The 10,528-nt window shown below is 41.0% G+C and overlaps 1 protein-coding gene across 1 annotated transcript; it reads left to right on the forward strand.

Annotated features, from left to right (window-relative positions):
• Window positions 1–7,091: 7,091 nt before the first annotated feature.
• Window positions 7,092–8,167, forward strand: LOC127970506 (chemerin-like receptor 1). The gene is given in 2 exon segments (XM_052573101.1): window positions 7,092–7,110; window positions 7,113–8,167. Coding segments are annotated over 2 exon segments (1,074 nt in total).
• Window positions 8,168–10,528: the final 2,361 nt, after the last annotated feature.

The raw sequence follows: 10,528 nt of genomic DNA on the forward strand, positions 1-10,528 counted from the left end.
TCAGACGCTCCCTCAGACACTCTGCACAATCCTGCTTTCGGAATTCGAGGGGCGACTCAGATACCCTACACAAACGGCCCGTTTATGACGGCTCGCGCAGCCGCCGCTTTTTCGCTAGCGGCAGAGCCCGATGTTCAATCTGTTGGCCTAATTCCTGCCGTGGACACGTTTCAGGATTATACTCAACGGGACGCAACGACTCTTGTGCATACGCTTCCCCTGTGCACGAACACCACAGGTTTTTCGTGCCCGGACATTTTAACGCGTATGACAGCGTTGCAGGGAGCGGAAGTTTTGAGACCGCTAGTATTGTTTCGGGCCGCGTGGGAACACTTGCCCGACATTTCTCATTGGGTGTTACGCACAATTTGTCACGGATACACCATTCAGTTTCGAAAAGGCCCGCCTCCTTTCCGCGGAATTCTTTCCACTACGGTGAAGTCTACGGAAATGGCGCTGCTGCGACAGGAAATGTCAACTCTGCTGAGCAAAGGGGCTATAGAAGAAGTACACCCTTCTCAGATGGAGGCAGGTTTTTACAGCCGTTATTTCGTGGTACCGAAAAAAGACGGCGGATTACGGCCCATTCTGGATTTACGCCGTCTGAATCTTGCACTCAGGCCGAGCAAATTCAAGATGTTGACGGTAAAGTCTATTCTGTCTCAGATCCGACCAAACGATTGGTTTATTACGATCGATCTGAAGGATGCGTATTTCCATATTCAGATCGTCAAGAGACACAGGAAGTTCCTCAAATTCGCTTTAGAGGGCAAAGCGTATCAGTACCGCGTTCTTCCCTTTGGCTTGGCTTTAGCGCCCCGTACTTTCTCCAAATGCATGGACGCAGCTCTGGCCCCGTTGCGGCTCCAGTGCGTTCGTGTTTTGAATTATTTGGACGATTGGCTGGTGCTAGCGCAATCACAGACTCAGGCACACTCTCACCGGGATCTTGTGCTGAATCATTTAAACAGCCTGGGCTTACACACACATTTCCAGAAAAGTGATTTAATTCCCTCTCAACGGATAACCTTTCTGGGAATAGATTTGGATTCTCGCGCGATGACAGCGAAGCTTTCTCTCCCGCGCGCTCAGTCGATTGCGTCATGCGTGCGGCACTTCAAAGCGGGCCGCACGGTGAAAGTGAGATTGTGCCTGCGACTCTTAGGTCTAATGGCAGCAGCATCCCCCGTGATTCGTCTGGGATTTCTTCACATGCGCCCCTTTTAGTGGTGGACGAAAAGGCGGAATATTTCACCCCGTTGTCATCCGCATCGAACGATTTCGGTGACACGACAGTGTGTGATGTCGCTAAAACTATGGATGTCAACCGAATTTCTCCTGACAGGAGTTCGGCTGGGAATTTATGCTTTCCGAGAGACTGTCACGACGGACGCGTCTTTGACTGGTTGGGGAGCTGTTTGTCGAGGGCGCCCAGCCCACGGAGTGTGGACAGCGGCTCAGCGCGGCTGGCACATAAACAGACTGGAATTACTGGCAGTTTTTCTGGCTCTCCAGTATTTCACGGATCTGCTGATCGGCCGTCATGTGCTGCTCAGATCGGACAACACAGCGGTTGTGTCATACCTGAACCATCAAGGAGGATTACACTCTCGCCCCCTGTGCAGGCTGGCGAGGCATGTTCTTCTTTGGTCTCAGGACAAATTTCTGTCGATCCGGGCCGTTCATGTCCCCGGACGATTGAATTTCGGTGCGGACTTGCTATCCAGACAGGCTCTGGAACAGGGAGAATGGAGATTACACCCCCAGACGGTGAATCTTTTATGGCGGATATTCGGCAAAGCGAAACTGGATTTATTCGCGTCGAACATGACTACGCATTGCCCGCTATGGTTCTCCCTATGCCCCCCATCGCCCCTGGGCGTGGATGCATTAGCTCACAGCTGCCCCAGGACCAGTCTGATTCGTTTGATCCCAGCGGTGTTATGCAGAATACGGCGGGACAGAGTGGAACAGCTGCTGCTGGTGGCTCCGCGATGGCACACGCAGCCGTGGTTTGCGGATCTGATCAGTCTGCTAGCGGGCTCTCCATGGGAGATTCCCCTCAGACAGGATTTATTATCACAAGCACAGGGACTGATTTGGCACCTGAGGCCAGATCTGTGGAAACTGTGGGCGTGGCCACTGAGCGGAGTGCGTTAGTATGTCCCGGTCTTTCTGTTGAAACCACTGAGACTATATTGAATTCTAGAGCAGCTTCTACGAGACGCTTATATGCTTTCAAGTGGAGACAAGTGGAGACTGTTCGCGTCGAACATGACTACGCATTGCCCGCTATGGTTCTCCCTATGCCCCCCATCGCCCCTGGGCGTGGATGCATTAGCTCACAGCTGGCCCAGGACCAGTCTGTATGCTTTTCCTCCGATTCGTTTGATCCCAGCGGTGTTATGCAGAATACGGCGGGACAGAGTGGAACAGCTGCTGCTGGTGGCTCCGCGATGGCACACGCAGCCGTGGTTTGCGGATCTGATCAGTCTGCTAGTGGGCTCTCCATGGGAGATTCCCCTCAGACAGGATTTATTATCACAAGCACAGGGACTGATTTGGCACCCGAGGCTAGATCTGTGGAAACTGTGGGCGTGGCCACTGAGCGGAGTGCGTTAGTATGTCCCGGTCTTTCTGTTGAAACCACTGAGATTATATTGAATTCTAGAGCAGCTTCTACGAGACGCTTATATGCTTTCAAGTGGAGACTGTTTACAGCCTGGTGTGGCAATCGTAATGTGGATCCAGTTTACTGCCCAGTGGCTTCAGTGATGGAGTTCCTCCAGGACCGTTTTTCGGATGGCGTAACACCAGCCACTTTAAAGGTTTACGTGGCAGCCATTTCAGCTTACCAGGAATACATAGGCGATGCCTCTGTGGGGCGTCATCCACTAGTTTCTCGTTTCATACAGGGTGCGCGACGGCTGAGGCCTTTCCGCCCTGTGCGAGTTCCTTCATGGGATTTATCCATTGTGTTGCTAGGTTTATCAGGGCATCCGTTTGAGCCCTTGGAGACTGTACCGGATAAATTCCTGACACTGAAGACACTTCTTCTCATGGCTTTATCCTCCCTCAAGAGAGTTGGGGATTTACAGGCTCTTTCTGTTTCACCCTCATGCATGGAATTTGCACCGGGCTCTGTGAAGGTGCTGCTGCGGCCCAGGCCTAACTATGTTCCTAAGGTCGCATCTAACCCCTTTCGCTTTCAGCAAGTGTTCCTGGAAGCTTTTTCACCTGCTGAGGCTGGATCAGAAGATCTAAGTCTTTGCCCTGTGAGAGCTTTAAAGACTTATGTGGATCGTACAGCCCCTTGGCGTGAATCTGACCAGCTGTTTGTCTGTTTTGGACATAAAAGTAAGGGCCATGCGGTTGGCTTCTTCTCAAGCTTTTCCCAGTGGATCTTCTATGTATGATATCTGTGCTGCGGCAGGATGGTCCTCACCGAGCACTTTTATCAAGTCCTACAGTCTAGATGTGAGGATGGCTCCTGGCTCCCGGGTTCTCTCCGCTTGAGCAGATGCTTCCTCGGATCTCAGTTATCAGGTACGTCAGGCGTTTTGGTATATCGTTCCCATACGTGGTGACGTCACCGCAGCATCGAAGTGGTCAATGAGCGCTTCAGAACTCCTGACCTGATATTTAGATACACTATTCTTCAATAAATATATTTGTTTGACAGGGAAGCTGTGCGCAAACAGGAATATATATTATTTTTTCAAAAAAAAAAAAAAAAAAAAAAAAAAAAAGCACCACAGAAAAAAGGGCACTTTCTATCCAGGAATAAAAAGGCCAGGTGTTCAAGCCCCCTTTGATGTGTATGTGTGCACGTGCCTGCTTTCGTCCCAACCGATGGGGTCGAAAGTAACAATTTGCATTTTATGTTCAAAGTGAAATTATTCTGAAGTCTTTCTAAATTTCTACAAAATACCACCTGGTTTTGATAGACCACACTTCTGAGTTACTGGCCACAGCAGAAATATATCTCTGTCTACAACATTATCTTTTAAAATGATGTTTTTCTGAAAAATAGTACTTTTGCCCCTGCTCTCCCCTAAATAAATGCAAAGGTAATTTCGCTAAATGTTTTTATATGTGTAACTTTTTACTTTTTTTTGTTTTGTTTTTGTTTGCTGTAATTTCATAGTTTTGTAAATAAAATGTTCTCATGCCAACTTAATCAAGTGAGTTCTTTACTTTAAAAATGCATTCATCAAAATGAGATGTTTATGTATTTATAATTACAATCAAAGTATACATCTTGGCTGCGTATCAATTTTAAATGAAAGATTTAAATGAAAAAAAAATTAAATCAAACCTACTCCTAAACCTAGGAGGGTAATAATCTGGCAGGGGGTCAAAATTGGGCACAACACCGGAATCGGGTAGTAAGTTCACAGGCATCCGACCCGCGTGCAGCAGACGGAGGAGTCTCCGGCAGGCGAGAATCTAACCGGAACTGGCTCGAGTGTGTTTTACTATCTGGGTGAAAACCGCTGTCATTGCAAATGTTGGAAATATTCTGTAAATTACAACCCGTTGAAGAGGCTTGTCGCCTCCAAAAATGATTAGTCTTACCGTATCAGTGCATTGTGGGTATAAACACACCGCTTTGGTCAAACCTACAGGAACATAACTATAAAACTGTGATAAATAAGCGAGCAGCAGCAACAAGAACAACCAAGTAGAACGAGCAGGGTGGTGATGTGACGTCACTCCAAACTGGTATTGACTTTCCCGACCAGGAGCGAGAGAGATTATTGCAGTTTTGCTCTCGTAAATCACAGGTCTGGTCGAATTATTTTGAGGTCACTTTTTAGTCAACTCTAGGTAAGCAGCACGCTTAATATGAATTTCTTATTGTGAAATGCAACTTTTAAGTATGATTACATTTTCAAATGAATGAACATTTTAGGCTACAGTCAATTGAGCATCATTAGTTATCAACTGATGTGTCTCTTAAAGAGATCAAACCACAAACTGAGCTGTGTATCGTTTGCATTGTAAATATAACCGTTTTAACAATAGCATGAATAAGTCTAAAATACATTTTGGAGACAGCCTAGAATTGTCTAGGGTATATGAACTCATGAATGAATAGCATATTTCATATTCATGAACATAATATGAATAGTTCACGAATAGCATGAACTCAGTTTAATGCACTGTAGAGACAGATGTTCATCATAGAACAGGAAGAAAATGTGTATTTTAAGGTGAGACACTGCAGGTGAATAGGGCAAAAAAAAAAAAAAAAAAACTAATAGTTATCACCTTACTTACCCAGTTGATTGATTACATTGATTATTGCAAACAATTTTTGTATTACAAGTTTTCAAAAATGTTTTGTTTAAATATGCACATGAGGCATTATTTAATTAAATATGTGCTAATTCGCATAAATGTCTAGTACAAAAATCTGAACACTAGATGAAAATTCAGTTTTAAAATTTTTGTTTAATATTTTTGACATATTAGAGTCAAATGTTTTTACAGAGGGAATTATGGTTATCTTTTTTTGTCACTCCATAATTCAGAAAATACTTTGAACAGTCAGAATACGATATATTTTCACAATTTTGGGGGGAATAAAATGTTGTATATAATCAAGGAAAATATATACTGTATGAACAAATCCCTCTGTAAAAACCTTCAGAATATAGACAGGAATAAAAATGTCAAGTTTGGTGTGTGTAAGTGTTACTGAAGTGGAGATTTATGGGTCAGTGTTGAAGAAAAACTCATTTTGAGAAAACGGCCTTTAAAAATATGTATTGTAATTGGACTCTATTGACACAAACAGATAAAGTGCTATAAAATAAACACTTAACAGTGTCTTTTGGATGTTTTCCTTCCACTAGTTTGAAAAAGCACTTTATGAAAAACCAAAAAGCCCAAAATCTCAAAATTGACGGGTGCTTGAAAAAACTGTGTTTTTGCCTGCAGTGTCTCACCTTAATAGATGGTTAATTCATAGATGGTGAAATTTGACATGGCTGAGTAGAGAAAATGTTTTCAGATTTTGTTTAGAGCTTTTCTCTAATGCAAAGACTCACTTTACTACAAATAATCAAATAATGGCCTCCAGTGGACAAAAGCAGAACAACATGTGAGCAAATGAGTTTCTTTTCTTTCTATATCCTCCTGGGACCCAGGCATTGACTTTTTTTTTTCCTCTGTAAAGAACATTATATTTTAGTGAATTTCTCTGACACCCACAAATTAAGTCTGGTGGTCCTGTACAGCACATTCAGGGCTTTTAGAGGATATCAGATGTTTGGATGTTTGATCACTAAACAATCCTCCTAAAAATTACTGATATTGACAGAATGATCAAAACTTAGCACTCTTAGGAAAATATGATGTATTATGTAATTAACATTTAAATCTGATTCATTTTTAAATCGTTTGTCTTACAAAAACATCTCAGAAAAATATAGTGGGGTTTCAGATTGAATTAAGACTTTTTGTAATGAAACAGGGCATATGTTTCATACATGACTTCCGTGGAGGACACCAGGACAAATGGCATATTAAGTTACACATTTTAGGGAAACCCATATTCAATATTCATAGGAAATATGCAATACTCTTATGAAAATGTTGACAAGTTATTACTCCCAGTATAATTGTTTTTTTTTTTTTTTCATTATGGTTTCCCCCGAGAACGCATTAATTTGCAAATTATATGCAATGTATAGATACATGGTATAGAATGAGAATACCAAATTATGGACATTATACAGACATATTCCATAAAGTAAAATAGTATCATTCTGTTATATCTTTCATAACATAGTTGAGAAACATCTTTGTACAAAGTTGTGTTAAAAATAGCCTGAAACCTAAAAACTGATTGGTGAATTAAAAAAAGCATTGTTTTGCCTATACATGCCTTTTCATATCTATTGATTTTTTTATAACTTAGTCCTGGCATCCTCTACAAAGGACGTAGAATAAAATATCAAAAATGTTTTTATCAAAAAAAAAAAAAAAAAAATTGATGGTTCTCAGTCTAGGTATATTTTGACTGCTTAAAATTGACTTCTATCATACCATATTTGTTCTTTCAACATAGGTCTGAAGATTCAATGATGGATCCATACAATTTTAAAACTGTCCTCTCAATAACAACTCATCCGATTATGAAGATTACTATGAAGATTATTATGATGAGTATACAGATCTCAGGAAATCTCTTAACATCATGTCAATCATTGTATACAGTCTGGATTTTGTACTTGGAGTGGTGGGCAATGGCATTGTCATTTGGGTTACTGGATTCAAAATGAAAAAGACGGTCAACACGGTCTGGTTTCTGAACCTTGCTGTAGCAGACTTCCTCTTCACATTCTTTCTTCCTCTCAGTGTGGCTTACACGGCTATGGGCTTCCACTGGCCTTTTGGCCAGTTCATGTGCAAATTCAACAGCACACTTAGTTTAATCAACATGTTTGCCAGTGTGTACATCCTAGTTGTGATCAGTGTTGACCGCTGTTTGTCTGTGGTGTGTCCAATCTGGGCACAGAACCATCGGAATGTGAGCCGAGCTTCTGTGGTGAGCTTCGGAGTTTGGTTATTTGCCCTGGTGCTGAGCTCACCCTCCTTCGTCTTCAGGGACACTGCACTCCACAGCAACAAAATCATCTGCTACAACAACTTTGCATTGTCTGATGACTCTGAAACACCAGAGGTGGTGAGGCTCCGGTATCGTGCCATGATCATTACCCGTTTCATCTTAGGCTTTGTGGTGCCTTTTGTGATAATCATCTCCTGCTATGCAGTCATCATCCATCGTCTCCAAAGAAACCGTTCCATGCCTGGCCGAACTGGACGCACCTTAAAGATCATTGCTGCTGTGGTCACCACCTTCTTCATCTGTTGGGCTCCTTTCCATATCCTGGTGCTCATTGAGATGGTAAACCACGTGGAAATGAAATACAGCTACACCCTGCAATATGTCACCACTGTTGGAATTCCCATTGCGACCAGTTTGGCTTTCCTAAACAGCTGCCTGAACCCATTGTTGTATGTTTTCATGGGACAAGACTTTAAAGTCAAGGTGCGCAAGTCAATCCTGAAGGTTTTGGAAACTGCTTTCACAGAGGAAGCTTCACGTACAAATACCTGCACAAATTCTTTACAGAGTGACTCATTTGGATTTTAATGCCAACATAAATAAAAGTGAGACACATTAACCTGAAGAACTGGAACAAAATAATTTTAGTTTGTTTGAAGCTTTACATTGAAACTGCCATTCTCTCTATGGGAAATTCTTATGTAATGCAGAATTTATATATATGTGTGTGTTTGTAAGAGAGAGAGATTTAATGATATACCCATAAAGTATTTGACAAATAAAACTTGCTATTGTAAGCATATATGAGAATGATTTTTTACATGCATTGTGCATGTGATGCAAGTAACTTTTTTTGTTATGTCTTTACTGTATGTCTTTACTGTATAACTACTGTCTGCATATACATTTTTATAAAGTAGATTTTATTTTATATAAAATAGTTTTATCTTTTTTGATGAAATTTTAAGCAAAAAACTGAAGCTAAATAAACTTATTAAGCTCTTACTTTGGTCTCATTGTCTCAATTTAGGTGTAATCAAAAACTGAACACTAATACAATACTTTTTTTTTTTTTTTACATATTATTTTTCAAATAAAATTACATGTCTCTGAAAATCTCTGGAAATCTTACTTGATTGTTTGAATTAAACTTACCAAAATAATTGAGTAAAAATTAAATAAAATTAAATAAAAATGTATTTGTGGTTGTATGGAATACTATTTTATAAAGGTTTAGAGGAAATAAAAAAAAAAGTTAATAGATAAAAAGTTAATTTATAAATATTGTTATTTTTAATGTTAACTTATATCTACTCAGTTTTATTTATTAATGTACAGATGCAGTTACTCAGATTTACTACATTTTTTAGAGTGTAGCCTATCCTCCATCTGTTTGCATCTGTAAATTTCTAAATTTCAGGGGGAAAGACTCTTGATAAGTCATTAACTAACTGGGGACGTTCTTATTTTATTAACTTATTTTATTACATGGCTTGGTTGATCTCCAATGTAGAATGCGGTCTGTTATTTCTTGATAACAGACCGCTGTGCGGAGTATTACAGACCGTTGCTATGAAAAACAGAGCGTTGCTATGGACTCACAGGATTCTAACCGTAGAGACGGAGCGTACTATTTTCTTTAGCGGAAGCAATACAATCGGGTTTAAATCAATAAACTCCCTTTTAATATTTTGTGTCAAAGTATTTATTTATTTGGTAGGTAGCCATGTAATAAGCAGGAGGATAATGTATAGCGATTATCCCTTACACAGCTCTAGTCTAGTAGCTCATGAGGCATGCATGCAAGCAAAACACAGGTTAACTAAGTTATATTTGCCTTTGGCTAATCAGCAGTAAATTTGAGCATTATTCGAGGCACTGGTATTTTAATATTTTGTTCATCACCAGCTCCACTCACCTCAGCACAAGCCAAGAAAAACACTGCTGGGAGGGGCTGCTGCTGCCTGCAGTTGTGTGTCTGTGTATCTGATGTGTGTCGATGTGCGCTTCAGAACTCCTGACCTGATATTTAGATACACTATTCTTCAATAAATATATTTGTTTGACAGGGAAGCTGTGCGCAAACAGGAATATATATTATTTTTTCAAAAAAAAAAAAAAGCACCCCAGAAAAAAGGGCACTTTCTCTCCAGGAATAAAAAGGGCAGGTGTTCAAGCCCCCTTTGATGTCTATGTGTGCACGTGCCTGGTTGTAGAAGCACCTAACCATTGTTTTAAGCCTAAAATAGTTCCTGCAAATATCTCAGTTCTAATTGGTTAATTGCACTATTGTTCCAGGATCAACATCGGAACATGTTGTATTTGGTGAAATGCATGGCAGAGTGAATGCAAATGTTTACTAGAACCTCCTTCAGCAACATGCAGTTCCTACCCTGCATTCATCACCCAATCAGCCTGCAATTTTCATGCAGGACAATGCCCCATGTCACACTGCAAAACAGGTAAAGCTGTTCCTTGAAGCTGAAAAGAATGAAATAAAGGAATAGCCAGATCACAGTCCTTTTAATCTGGTTGAAAATCTCTGGAAAATCCTTGGTGACTAGGTGACTATATTATGGCAAAGAAACCCACTACAGTCACCAAACTGTGGAAGAGACTGGAAAAAGAGAATACGAAGATCATGCCAGCACAGTGTGAGAGACTAGTAGTGTACTGCAGCTGCAGATGTCATACAAAGCAAGTGCAACTACAATTCCTATTCATTTCTGACAGCTGTAACTCTCCAAAATTGTAATTATAATTTTCTTTCATGCTACAGCTGTCAGTGTTGGGGAGTAGCTAGCTACAATTAGCAACGCTACTAGCTTAAAAATCCCAAGATGTCCTTCGAAAAAGAGTAGGGGTGTAACCCCGACATCCTGGCCAGATTTGTTCAATGACCTCTGTCCATCATCATGGCCTCATAATTATCCCAATATACTGATTGAC

Source organism: Carassius gibelio, chromosome B13 (assembly GCF_023724105.1).
Source record: "Carassius gibelio isolate Cgi1373 ecotype wild population from Czech Republic chromosome B13, carGib1.2-hapl.c, whole genome shotgun sequence".
Taxonomy (NCBI): Eukaryota; Metazoa; Chordata; class Actinopteri; order Cypriniformes; family Cyprinidae; genus Carassius; species Carassius gibelio.